A 14178-nucleotide genomic window follows, 5' to 3' on the forward strand; every position below is an offset into this window, starting at 1 on the left:
GAGAACCCATCCTAGGTCTAGATTGACATCTTAGAACTGTAGGAGTTCCTGTTTCTCTGTGCTAATGTGTATCAAATACTGACTTCTGAACTAACCCCGGGGCTTATTCTTGACGTCTGGACTGGGAACAGAAATGTTGCCTTAATAAGAGAGGCCCAGGAAGCAGTAGGCTTCACCTTTCCTCAGCCTTCTTGGCCTTTGGTGGGCTTGGGAGTGTTGACAGAGTTCTGAGCCTTCTTGGCAGAGAAGGAAGGTCAGAAAGAGAGTAGTCCACGGGCAGGGGGCCAGGCCGTTGCTTGCCTCGTTAGGAAGAATTCAGTGTTGTCTGTCTGGTTGGCAGGGCACACCTAATCACAGAGACCCAGCATTTCAGCAGTTTGCAAATGAAAGTGATATGAAGGGACAGCTGCAAATCAGCCACAACCTGGATCTGAGGAGATCAAGCATTTACTTCACTTGGAAGAAAGAGAAGGAAGGAAGCTGAGGGCTTAGCAGGGTAAGTTACTTTTCCATCAACTCCTCTGCTTGCTTAGTTTATAGTTAAGTAAAGAATTTATCACCCAAGGGAGTGTTAATCACTGATTAGGCAGCTAAATGTGGTCATAATAGCAATGTTCCTAATGTATTTCTCCTTTTTCTTTTCCCAACCCCTTTTGAGGATCCCCAGTGACTAGCTTTACTTACCCTTCTCTTCCTTACCTCCCTAAAGACATTTTTTGTTTGCTGGTGAATTAGAGAAAATTAGATAAGTCTCACCGGTCTGGAGATGGTGAAAAGATGAGTATGATTTGGTGAAATTTGAGTCTGTTGGTGGTAAGGAGCAGGGACGATGGGAAACCTAGGTGTGGGAATAGGCTAGGTAATATTTTAGGAAATTTAGAGATGAGAAATAAGTTTTTGTAGGCCATCGAATTCATGTCTCTTCTCCAGTGCTTGGTGTTGGTGTTCTCTCTATATACTGAGAATAAATTAGAGCTCAAGTCACTGCCTTTGTTTCTCTCAGGTCAGCCCCCAACCCCACCCACAAACTTGAAGGATCCTGGATCTCATTGCAGGAAAGTTAGGACCAGGGAATCTGGGTATACAAACTCAGACATGAGCCTGATGATATATACAGATGCAAATGCAAAGATCTGGCTCCTCATTCCCACCTTCTTACCTTCCGTTCAGAAAATTAGTCCATTTGTATCAGGAACCCACTCCAGACACAGAGGCAAGTATGACGTCAAAGATTTCACCAACACCATACTTCCCCAAACTCTGTGATCCCTTGACTTCTAGCGGGTTCAAACAGTCTTCCTTTGGACTTAATCTTCCATTGGAGGAAGGACCTCTCTTTGGAAAGGCAGATAAGCACCTTTTGGTCTTATTTGGCTTCTATTGCAGAATAAAGGCCTTTGGTTGAATATCAGAAAGATACTACTTATGGAATTAAGACTTGATTTCTCTCAAAAATACTTTTCCTCCATATCTATAAAGAAAAGTCCATTCTTTCAAGGTTTAAGAAAGTGATGTCTTGCCAGAGGGGGCTAAGTAGAGAGAGCATATAAATACTTATTCTAGAATTGTAGTGATTCTGGGATTCAGAAGAATCCCAGTGAAGCAAATGCTTGGTGATTAAAATTGGAGGGAAAAGCCAGGTCAGTTTTTGGAAATGGGATCCTAAGGCATGAGGGCAATTCCATCCACCCTTTAGTAGAGAGAGATGACTCTTGAATCCTAAAATAATGTACTATCTTTAGGTCTAATTTTTTCTTTATTGGTGGGAATATAGAAGGTATGATATACAGATGAGCTTAGTTATTTCTGTTTTGTGGACTTTGAAACTGTTCCTTCATTTATGCAATGAGGGGAAAGAATACAAGGGTAGAATGAAAGGATGAAGAGAAAGAAAGTACAAAGGAAATCAGATTCGTTCTTCCATTAGCCTGGGAACAGTGGTTTACAACAGTCATGTTGTAAAGTGATGTGTGTTAGCTGGATGATTAGGGGAGGGTTTTTGTTTGATTGTTCTGCCACCTACATCTCAGCTGAATGAGCATTCTCTCCAACAGATCAGGTCTGGAACGATTCAGTGTTAGACCATTTTTGGAGCAGAACACAATTCTTGATTTGAACTTTAATAGTTAACTCATTCGTAGTAAAACCAGCCACTGTCGGCATTGTCATATCCTGTCATTTCCCTGTACCTACAGGCATTTTTATCTGGGGAGCAAAACAACTTTTTAGCTTCAAGAGCTCTTATAGATACCTTTCTTTTTTTTTTTAATTGAGGTAAAATTCACATAACAAAATAATCCTTTTAAAATGAGCAATTAAGTGACATTTAGTACATTCACATTATTGTGCGACCATCACCTCTATCTAGTTCTAAAACATTTTCGTCACTCCCCCCCAAAACACCCATAACCAAGCAGTTATTCCTCATTCCTCCTTTAACCCAGCCCTTGGAACCATGGATCTGCTTTCTGTCTTTGGATTTACCTATTCTTGATACTTCATAAAATTGGAATCATATAATGTGTTGTTTTATGTCTGGCTTCTTTCACTTAGCATAATTTATCCACATTGTAGCATGTATCAGTATTCGTTTCTTTTAATGGCTGAATTTATATGTATGTATGTGTATGTGTGCGGAGAAGGCGATGGCACCCCACTCCAGTACTCCTGCCTGGAAAATCCCATGGACAGAGGAGCCTGGTAGGCTGCAGTCCATGGGGTCGCTGAGAGTCGGACACGACTGAGTGACTTCACTTTCACGCATTGGAGAAGGAAATGGCAACCCACTCCAGTGTTCTTGCCTGGAGAATCCCAGGGACGGGGGAGCCTGGTGGGCTGCCGTCTATGGTGTCGCACAGAGTCGGACACGACTGAAGCGACTTAGCAGCAGCAGCAGCAGCAGCATGTGTATGTGTGTATGTATGTGTCTCCCAGTTTGTTTATTCATCCATCTTTTGGTGACCTTTAGTTTGTTTCTACCTTTTGACTGTTGTGAATAGTGCTGCTATGGACATTTGTGTATAGGCATTTGTTTGTGTGCATGTATTCAGTTATTTTGAGTATATACCTAGGAGTGAAATTGCTGAGTCATATGGTAATTCTATATTTAACTTTTTGCAGAGCTGCCATACTGTTTTGCAAAGCAGCTGCACCATTTTGTCCTTCTACAATCAGTTGAGGAAGGTTCTAGTTTTTCCATATCCTCACCAACACTTTTGTTAATTTCTAGTATTTCGATAATGGCCATCCTAGTTGGAGTGAAGTGGTGTCTCACGGTTTTGATTAGCCTTTGATTAGTGATGTTTAGCATCATATGCTTATTGGCAATTTGTATATTTTCTTTGGAGAACTATTCAAGACTTTTGCCCAGTTTTAATTGAGCCATTTGTTGAGTTTTAGAAGTTCTTCACATATTCAGGATATTAATCTCTCATCAGATACGTGCTTTACAAATATTCTTTCCCATTCTGTGGGTTGTCATTTCACTCTGTCCTTTGATGCACAAAAGGTTTAAAATTTTGATGCAGTCCAAGTTATCTTTTTTATTTTATTGTGTGTGCTTTTTGTGTCATATTCAGGAACTTGCCAAATCCAATATCATGAAACTTTTCTCCTGTGTTCTTCTAAGATTTTATAGTTTTATCTCTTACAGTTAGATCTTTACACTTAAACCATTCTAGTTCCTTAGTTCCCAGGATTTTCCCATCTACATTTGTTGTGCTCATACTCTTCTCTGTGCTTAGAATTCCTCTTTCCCTGTATTTGTATATTCAAAACATCACCATACTTAATGGTCTATTCCAGCTGCTACCTGCTTCATAAAATCTGCCTGCAGCTTACCAACTGAAGAGACTCTCTTCTGATCTCCCATTAGTGCTTTTAGTTTCATTTTTCTTGTAAGATTTATATACTGCCTTTTGTTATGGTTTACATCTATCCCTTCTATAAGACATTTAAATGTCCTGTATATTTTTTTTCACATTTGTTTCTGTTATGGTATTTTGTGAATGATTTCATCTGTTTATCAGTAAGTATTTATTGAATGAATGGGTGTTTTAATTTTTTCCAATATAGTCTCTTTGATTTCCTCAGTCCTTGTAAAAGGAATAGAAGACAGGCCAGGAAAGGAGGACATCACAGAGTTCTTGCTAGGTAGTTGGTGAATGTGGGCCTAGTTATACTTCAGAACTCATCTCTTTAGGAGATTTTCCTAATACTACATATCAGATCAGATCAGTCGCTCAGTCATGTCCGACTCTTTGCCACTCCATGAATCACAGCACGCCAGGCATCCCTGTCCATCGCCAACTCCCGGAGTTCACTGAGACTCACGTCCATCGAATCAGTGATGCCATCCAGCCATCTCCTCCTCTGTCGTCCCCTTCTCCTCTTGCCCCCAATCCCTCCCAGCATCAGAGTCTTTTCCAATGAGTTAACTCTTCGCATGAGGTGGCCAAAGTACTGGAGTTTCAGCTTTAGCATCATTCCTTCCAAAGAAATCCCAGGGCTGAGCTCCTTCAGAATGAACTGGTTGGATCTCCTTGCAGTCCAAGGGACTCTCAAGAGTCTTCTCCAACACCACAGTTCAAAAGCATCAATTCTTCGGCCTTCAGCTTTCTTCACGGTCCAACTCTCACATCCATACATGACCACAGGAAAAACCATAGCCTTGACTAGACGAACCTTTGTTGGCAAAGTAATGTCTCTGCTTTTCAATATGCTATGTAGGTTGGTCATAACTTTCCTTCCAAGGAGTAAGCGTCTTTTAATTCCATGGCTGCAGTCACCATCTGCAGTGATTTTGGAGCCCAGAAAAATAAAGTCTGACACTGTTTCCACTGTTTCCCCATCTATTTCCCATGAAGTGATGGGACCGCATGCCATGATCTTCATTTTCTGAATGTTGAGCTTTAAGCCAACTTTTTCACTCTCTACTTTCACTTTCATCAAGAGGCTTTTTAGTTCCTCTTCATTTTCTGCCATAAGGGTGGTGTCATCTGCATATCTGAGGTGATTGATATTTCTCCCGGGGCAGTCTTGATTGCAGCTTGTGTTTCTTCCAGTCCAGCGTTTCTCATGATGTACTCTGCATATAAGTTAAATAAGCAGGGTGACAATATACAGCCTTGACGTACTCCTTTTCCTATTTGGAACCAGTCTGTTGTTCCATGTCCAGTTCTAACTGTTGCTTCCTGACCTGCATACAGATTTCTCAAGAGGCAGATCAGGTGTTCTGGTATTCCTGTCTCTTTCAGAATTTTCCACGGTTGATTGTGATCCACACAGTCATAGGCTTTGGCATAGTCAATAAAGCAGAAATAGATATTTTTCTGGAACTCTCTTCCTTTTTCCATGATCCAGCGGATGTTGGCAATTTGATCTCTGGTTCCTCTGCCTTTTCTAAAACCAGCTTGAATATCAGGAAGTTCACAGTTCACGTATTGCTAAAGCCTGGCTTGGAGAATTTTGAGCATTACTTTACTAGCGTGTGAGATGAGTGCAGTTGTGCAGTAGGTAGTTTGAGCATTCTTTGGCATTGCCTTTCTTTGGGATTAGAATGAAAACTGACCTTTTCCAGTCCTGTGGCCACTGCTGAGTTTTCCAAATTTGCTGGCATATTGAGTGCAGCACTTTCACAGCATCATCTTTCAGGATTTGAAATAGCTCAACTGGAATTCTGTCACCTCCACTAGCTTTGTTCGTAGTGATACTTTCTAAGGCCCACTTGACTTCACATTCCAAAATGTCTGGCTCTAAGTCAGTGACCACACCATCGTGATTATCTGGGTCATGAAGATCTTTTTGTACAGTTCTTTTGTGTATTCTTGCCACCTCTTCTTAATATCTTCTGCTTCTGTTAGGTCCATACCATTTCTGTCCTTTATCGAGCCCATCTTTGCATGAAATGTTCCCTTGGTATCTCTAATTTTCTTGACGAGATCTCTAGTCTTTCCCGTTCTGTTGTTTTCCTCTATTTCTTTGCATTGATCACTGAAGAAGGCTTTCTTATCTCTTCTTGCTGTTCTTTGGAACTCTGCATTCAGATGTTATCTTTCCTTTTCTCCTTTGCTTTTTGCTTCTTTTTTCACAACTATTTCGTATAACTTGCTCCAGCTATATAACTCAGCATTGTAAGTGCTAGTGCTCATTTTACATCCATTTGATTTCTACTTTTGGGTTTATTGCTTATAAATGTGATGATAGGTCTTTTAAAATGAGTGTTTTCCTTCTCCAACTAGATTAGATTGATTATTTCTCCAGTTACACGATAGTTTTGGACAACCAAAACCTTTCTTGCTTTTTCCTTTATTTTAAGTTGATTTTTAGGAACACACTAATAGCACATGAATATATTCTTTGTATAAGAAGTCACACATTGCAAATAAGTCTAAAGTTCATTGACCTAGTTCCCACTGTAGGGCCTTTGCCCCTTCTCAGAGGAAAAATAACTGTTATCAGTTTTATATGAGCCATCCCAGACTTTTTCTAAGCATCTATATTATATATAGAACTTCATGTATAACACATATATGCATAATTATATTCACATATAATTAATTCTCTGTTTTTTACAACTGCATGTGGTGATCAATAATCAGTAGATATGAAATAAATCTTACTATTACCTGGGCCTGAGAGACTAGAATGACAAGTAAAAGGTCAAACATATGAAAACACATCATGTGTGTCCAACTTACAAACTTACATATCTGTTCTACATATAGTCCCCAGGTATTATTGGATAGACCATGGCTCCACGGTCCCGACGACGAAGGCACAAGAAATCCCCCTCATCAGTGGCTCCTGTGGTTGAGACCCCACCTACAGTTGTGGCTCCTGTGCCTCTGATCCTCACTAAACCTGGCCCTAGCATTGATAAACTTGGCTTCTCCTCCTTGGAGGATAATGTTCCTGGCCTATCCCAGCTGATCCTTCAAAAACTGAACATGAAAAGCTACGAAGAATACAAGTGAGTGAGTAGCTCTGTGCAAGAGTGATATATTGTCTCCGGCAGAAGGTGGAGAGGAAGTATAGCTTGGGAAATATGGGGTATTTGCAATGAGGGATTTTCTCATCCCAAATTGTGCCAGTTTTATTACTATAAAATATAATTTGCTTAAATGAGAAATAATGGGAGTAGGAGAGGTGAAAATATATAGAAGTCAGGGTAGGTATCATGAGAACTTTTGGAGATATTTTTCCTGTTGCCATTCCTTCTCCATACTGTCTCTGCAGGTTGGTGCTAGACGGCGGTACTCCAGTGTCAGGCTTTGGATACCGATGCCTTGAAGAAATGTTCCAGAAGATGGAGGACACATTCCGATTCTGTGCTTACTGTAAAGCACTCCCTAGTGGCCTTTCAGACTCTAAGGTCCTCCGGCACTGCAAAAGGTGATTAGTCAAGAGCTGGTTGGGGAGACTTCTGGAATGATCCTGTTCCAAGACTTCATTGCAGGAAGAAAGGTCTGAGACTTATAAGACCTTTAGACATTTCAGACCTTCATAGCTTTAGGTTCATTCCTCATTTTGTCTGATCTAGGCCACAGAGAAATTAGAAAAGAGTTGCTTATGAGGTTCATGTTTATTTTGGTATGGGGAGATTAGACAGAGACGAGAATATAATCCTTTCTACCTCTCTTCTCTTGAGTACTTAAGTATTAAGACCATATATGTTCTGAAGAGGTTGGGGCCACGCCTGTGATAACAGGGCAGCTACAAACTCCTGGTGGGCTTTTTTTTTTTTTTCTCTATAAGAGATATAAAAAGTTAGTTCTAGATAGAGGCTGAAGTGTCACTCTGATCCAAGAGAAAAATTGCATTCCCACACCCTCCTTCCTCCTCTGCCAAACGTAGTCCCCAAATTTGGTGCAGCAGCTGTCGTTCCTCTCCCTACCTTCCTCACCCAGTGATCTTTCTTCCTAGGTGCGGAAATATCAGTTCCCTTCCCCAGGCGTCCCCCATTCACCTATGAGGTATAGGAACATCTATTTCTGGGGCTCATTCTCTCAGGTGCAGAAATGTCTATTACTGTGGTCCAGAGTGCCAGAAGTCAGACTGGCCAACACACAGGAAGGTTTGTCAAGAACTGCGTCTTGTAGCTGTGGACCGTCTCATGGAATGGCTTCTGGTCACAGGTAGAGTGACGGTATTGGGAACTCTGCCATAATGGTCATATGAAAGCATATTGTTTAAAAAAAAAAAAAAGGAACTGAATGGGACAGGGGAGTGGGGTAGCAGTTGTGGAGACAGGTTGGGAGAATGAACATAGAGGGAATATTGAAGGCAGGAAAAGATTAGAATCTTCTTATTCCTTCTTTCCTGCAGGTGATTTTGTCCTACCCTCAGGACCTTGGTCATGGCTGACTGAAGTTGTACAGGGTTGGGACACCTGGTTTTCTATGCGACGTTTACAGCTAGATGATACAATGGATGCTGTGCTTGACAGTCAGGCCATGACCACCCTGTGGGCCAGTGTAAGACGGCCAAGACCAGACCCAGATGTCCTGAAGGGCTCTTTGAAGCGGTTGCTGACAGATGTCTTGTCTCGGCCCTTGACACTGGGCTTTGGGCTTCGGGCCTTGGGAATAAATGTTGGGAAGGTTGGGGGAAGCACAGTGCACGTGGTTGGTGCTTCTCATGCAGAGACATTCCTCACTCGCCCTGGGGACTATGATGAGCTTGGCTACATGTTTCCTGGACACCTTGGCCTCCATGTAATCATGGTGGGTGTAGATGTGGCTGCTGGCTTTTCGCAGAGTACCTCAGCTTCACTCCTGGAACCTGGCACAGTACAGCTTAGTAGCCATAGGGGCCTCTATCATGACTTCTGGGAGGAGCAGATAGAGACTGGGCAGATAGCCCATCCAGATTTGGTGGTGGCATTCCATCCAGGTAAGAGCTGTTGGTTTGGGGGAATAAGGGGTCAGTCCTCTGGGAGTTTTCCATCCTGGTCCTTGTACTTTTAGAGCCCTCTTCATTGGATCAGGTTAAACATAATATAATGAAGACCCTGTTTGATCATTATGTGCTTTATTTCGGTTCATAATTTTCCGTTGAAGAATCTAGGGTAGGTGGTGGTGGTGGTAGATGAGCCTTGGAGGTGAGCTAGGTGAGGGTTGGACACAATTATAGGACTATGTTGTTTGGGATCTGTCTTTGCATTTCCCCTTTCTGTTCCCATCTTACTTTCTTCCATAGGTTTCCATGCTTCCCCGGACTTGATGGAGGCTTGGCTGCCCACCCTCTTGCTACTTCGTGATTATGGGATCCCTACAATGATTACTGTTTACAGGTTTTGACCTCCTTTCTTTGTGGTACCTCCCTGATTCACTCACACCTCTATAGATAAACTCATTTCTCTCCCCCTTGCTCATGTTCTACCTTCTGGTGAGGATTTTCTTCCTTCACATACTTGGCTTTCTTGTCCCTTCAAAGTGCTATGCTAATTAATTGAGCAGTTAGTATAGACATTTGGTAATTTTGGGGGTTAATGAGCAGTTCTTCTATCTTTTTCATAATCAGCAGAGCAATTTTTTTTTTCTTTGTCTTCCATAGCCATCAGGAGTTGGCAGCCTCGTTGCAGATTTTGGTGGACCTGGATACACACATCACAGCCTATGGAGCTAACCCTTTTGCATCCCTTAAACCTGAACAGGTCTACTCCAACCCCAACAAGCAGCCAGTTTACTGCAGTGCCTACTATATCATGTTTCTTGGAAGCTCCTGCCAGCTGGATAAGAGGCAATTGGAAGAGAAAGTAAATGACAGGGTATAAATAGCTGAGCCAGATCATGACTGGATGTCTAGAAAATGGAGAGGCTGTGATGAAATACCTGCTGATGCCAGATTGTTGCCAACTTTCAAATCTACTATATCGTAAACCTAATTCACTTGTCTGGGTAGAATCTAAGCTGAATGAGAGCTCCTGTATGATGTGACTCATTTCTAAGAGGTTAGTCACATGTTGCTTCTAGAGACAAGATTCTAGATTTAGTGTATCGCAAAAGGCCCTCATATCAGTCTTTGTAAACCATAAAGTTCTTAACAGTTTCCTTCGTGAGAAAGTTATACCTTTTGACTTGAACCAGATGGCACCAAGGAGAAGAATGGCACCTTACTCTTTTGAAAAAGATTTTCTTCTTATACAGCAGTTTGGGCTAAAAAAATGCAGATGTCTTAATGACTTGAAGTGGTGGAAGAATGAGCAATTCAGAGAAGTGGTTGGGAGCATGGGGGAGGTTGTGAGGATTGGCAAACTGTTGTACTTCCTGGCTTTTTCAAGATACATTTCTCATTTTCCTGTTTCTTTTGAGGACTTCTAACTTTAGAGCAACTTTTTGCCCTTGTGTTGTATTTTAGATATCCCAGGGTGTCTCAGACTTTACTTGAATATACTGCAGTTTGTTATCACTTGGTCTACACCACAATAAATTCAGTTTGGGGCTTCTTAAATCACTTGTCTTATCTTATTTCCTATTCACTGGCAAGTGTTACTTGTCTACATAGACCATCTCAAGATTGGAGGTTTCTCTCTTGCCAAAGGAGTGGTTAACGTCAGTTCTCTTTTTAGGCCTGTCACTATACCACACCCTGTCCGTTGTCATCCATTTCTTACCACACTCTCAGGATTAGGATATTCCCTAAGTATTCATTTCTACAACTTGTTAAGACCTCAACCTCTCCACTTGTATCCAGATTATTATATAGAACTCTTACAGCTCAATAATAAAAGGACAAAAAACTCAGTTTAAAAATGGGAAAATGATGTGAACAGATGTTTCGCCAAAGAAGATACACAGATGATCAATAAGGACATGAAAAGATGCTCAACATCGTTAGTCATCTGGAAACACAAATCAAAAGAAATTTGCATTTGTACAGTAAAAGAAAGCACTTCTTTTGCAAGTATGACAACAATAAAAAAGATAATAAGTGTTAATGAGAATGTAGAGAAATTGAACCCTCATACACTACTTGTAGGGATGTAAAGTTGTGCAGCTACTTTGGAAAACAGTCTGGCAATTTCTCAAGAAGTTAAACATTGAGTTACCATTTGATCCAGCTATTCTGCTCCTGGTATGTAGGAGCAGAGAAATTAAAACATTTGTGCACAAATGTTCATAGCAGCGTTACTCATAATAGCCAAAAGGTGAAAATAACCCAAGTGTCCGTAAACTTGTGAATAGATAAAATGTGGTATGTACATATAATGAAATATTTGGCCATGCTGGGAAGGGTTGAGGGCAGGAGAAGGGGGTGACAGAGGATAAGATGGTTGGATAGCATCATCAACTCAATGGACATGAGTCTGCACAAACTCCAAGAGATAGTGAAGGACAAGGAAGCCTGGTGTGCTGCAGTCCATGGGGTTGTAAAGAGTTGGACATGATTTAGTGATTGAACAACCAGAATGAAGTACTAATTCATGCCTCACATGGATGAACTTTGATTCATCCATCTTCATGTTAAGTGAAAAGCCAGTCATAAAAGACTACATATTGTCTGAGTGCATTTATATAAAATGCTTAGAGTAGGCAAATGTGTGGAAACGAAGTAGATTAGTGGCAGCGTAAGATGACTGATGAGAGTATTGAGGATGATAGATAAAACATATGGGGTTTATTTTGGCGGTGATGTGTTTGCTAAAATTGATTGTGGTGATGGTACAACTCTATATTGAAAACCATTAAAGTGTACACTTTGTATCAGTGAATTAAAATGAAGCTGTTAAAAAAAAAAAATGAAGCTGTTACCAAAAAACAGTCTTTTAAATCAGAGAATGTAAAAGTGAGAATATTTGTTAAGTGCTTAACACAGTGCCTAGCACATAGTATGTATTTAATAAATGGTAGCTATTACTAAATACATACCACTTTAAATTTTATTCAGTAACATAAGTAGATTGAATTTACTGTGCAAGATGGCTTGACAGTGGAAAAATGGGTTGGAATGCCATTTTTATGGTTCAAATGATGTACACGTCAGCTAAAGTCGTTTATAGAACGTATGGCAAAGAAGAGGTAATTTCTAGCTGTAATGAGGAAAGCAAATAGGTAAATAATGACATTTTGTAGCTAGAACATATAAGTAAAATATATAGGGCTTGATTACTGATTGATATGTGTGAAGTGTGAAATAGCTAAGAGTCTAATCAGGAGACAGAAACCTCATAGCAATGGGTGACACAAAAATTTCCAGCTTAGAATGGTGATGACAGTACATGAAAGTGCCTTCACTTCATGCTAAATGCTGACGATTCCAAATCTGCTTTTGCCCTTAAAGTGTTTACAGTTTGCTAGTAGAAGACTGACAAAAGCAGGAGCAATATAATGAGTTATATTTTCTAAAGTCAGCATATGAAGTAAAAAAAATCTGTATTTTCAAAACTACATTGAAATTCCCTTAGGATAACACTCTACTGTGGATGACAACATATCCATCTCTCAACAAGTCTATCAGAATCAGTTTTTTCCTCCAGTATTGGAAAAAAAAAAACCAAAAAACTATTTAGTTATCACTGGATGAAATAATTGGCTTGAGTTTAGGGGGCCCTGTTGTAGTCAACAAAGGATTTATTGAACATTTATTTCTCATCACTAGAGATATCCCTGTTCTCAAGGAGCTTACATTCTGAGGGCAGCAGAGGGAGATGACACATAGTAAATACAGAACTTGATCTGCTTTTAAGTGCTACAAAGAAAATTAAATAGGGTAATCAGTGTGTTTAACTGGTGGTGGTAGTGGCAGTGGGGCTACTTACGCTACAGTGCTCAGGGAATACGTACCTTTCTGAGGAGATGGATGATATTTGAGATATACAATGCAGAACATTCTAAGTAAGAGCAATAACAAGTGCAAAGATCCTGAGAATGTCTGGTGTGTTTGGTCACAAGGCTGGTATGTTTAGACCGAAGGTCGTTTTGATCAGAGTTTACTGCTTGAGAAGGTAGATGAAGAGGGATGAAGTCAGCAAGGTAGGCAGGGGCCAGATTATGTGGGGCATAATAGACCATGGCTATTTGAATTTGGGTTTTATTCTGCTTTCAGTGGAAGCTAGTAGAGTTTAATCAAAGAAATAATATGATCAAATCCATTATTTAGGAAGATCAGTCTAACTCAAGGAGTTTCTTAACCTCAACATTACTGACATGTCAGGCTGAATAATTCTTTGTTGTTGGAGGGTGCCCAGTGCATTGGAGAATGTAACATCCTTGGCGTCTCCCACTGATTCTAGTAAAACCTTTCTCCTGGTTGTGACCAAAACATCTCTCAACTTCGCCAAATGTCCCACTGGGGACAAAATTACTGTTCTGTCTGTACAAAAGCTGTGTGTTAAGAATGTTCACATTAGGAGAAGCAAAATGGCTCCTGTTTCACATGAACTCTGGAGAAATTGATGACCTTCAGAGGTGTTTTATTTTGTTTTTGCAGTTTATGTGGTTAAATACAGGTAAGGTAAATGTATGCTATGACTACTGTTAAATGTGCCATAGCAGATATCTACAAAAAGTTTAGTTTGGTGCACAAAGGGAGTCTACCCAAGAGAAGGTGAGGAAAAGGTCAGGAAAAGCTGCTTGAGGCAGGAAGGAGATGGGTGATCTTTGAATTGAATCTTAATAGATTCATAATTGTTGGAAGGCATACAGTGCTTTCTAGGGAGAGGCAGTATGAAGAAAGGACCTCTGATCCTAGAAGGCCTTGTCAGGAAAGAAGGATGAACTGAAAGGATGAAGTGGAAAATCCAGTGGTACTGCCTGAATAGGCTAGTGGATATTTGGGCCTATAGCTCAGAAAAGTGGGCTGGAAATAGGCTTGGAAAATAACCTCTCAAGGTGATAGGGCAGAGGGAAGGGCAGGGATGAAATCAGCAAGGTATTAATAGTAATATAGAGCAAAGAGAAGTAAGGACACCCTTGTTATGGAATGCTGAGATTCCAGAGGTCTCCAGGCAGACTGGGCAGAAAGGCCCAATGTTTGCCAGACAGACTGGTGGGAGCTGGGAAATTAATGCTGGGTTCCCAGAGAGTTGTGCAGTATCGTTTAAATTTTGGCAGTGACCTTTCTCAAGTACCTTAGATTTCATCCCTGTTGTAGGGCCATGCATATTTTGCCCTTCCCACTTAAAATTTTCATCTACCCTATCCCACCCCCATGAGGAAGCCTTGGATAAGTTCTCGA

General features: G+C 40.7%; 1 protein-coding gene across 4 annotated transcripts; it reads left to right on the forward strand.

The window, feature by feature from the left end:
- The first annotated feature begins 449 nt into the window (after positions 1 to 449).
- MSS51 (MSS51 mitochondrial translational activator) lies at positions 450 to 10452 on the forward strand. Of its 4 annotated transcripts, none has more exons than XM_086382072.1 (7): positions 450 to 496; positions 6726 to 6970; positions 7237 to 7392; positions 7924 to 8135; positions 8326 to 8892; positions 9199 to 9292; positions 9556 to 10452. In XM_086382072.1, the coding sequence occupies exons 4-7, from the start codon at positions 8114 to 8116 to the stop codon at positions 9773 to 9775; spliced, it is 903 nt and encodes a 300-aa protein (XP_086238198.1). In that variant the 5' UTR covers positions 450 to 496; positions 6726 to 6970; positions 7237 to 7392; positions 7924 to 8113; the 3' UTR covers positions 9776 to 10452. The 4 variants fall into 4 exon arrangements, with proteins under 4 accessions (XP_086238198.1, XP_086238196.1, XP_086238199.1 ...); XM_086382070.1 differs by having other exon boundaries at positions 8011 to 8135; XM_086382073.1 differs by lacking the exon at positions 9199 to 9292.
- Positions 10453 to 14178: the final 3726 nt, after the last annotated feature.

The sequence above is a fragment of the Bos grunniens genome, chromosome 28 (genome assembly GCF_055505025.1).
Source record: "Bos grunniens cultivar Pamir isolate PY7600 chromosome 28, Bosgru_T2T1.0, whole genome shotgun sequence".
Classification (NCBI taxonomy): domain Eukaryota; kingdom Metazoa; phylum Chordata; class Mammalia; order Artiodactyla; family Bovidae; genus Bos; species Bos grunniens.

Bases quoted from the DNA above. Each gene is read 5' to 3' on its own strand.
- MSS51 (XM_086382070.1), top strand. From the start codon at position 6,750: ATGGCTCCACGGTCCCGACGACGAAGGCACAAGAAATCCCCCTCATCA. The intron at 6,971-7,236 runs GTGAGTGAGTAG...CTGTCTCTGCAG, and splicing joins AAAAGCTACGAAGAATACAA to GTTGGTGCTAGACGGCGGTA. The intron at 7,393-8,010 runs GTGATTAGTCAA...TCATTCTCTCAG, and splicing joins GTCCTCCGGCACTGCAAAAG to GTGCAGAAATGTCTATTACT.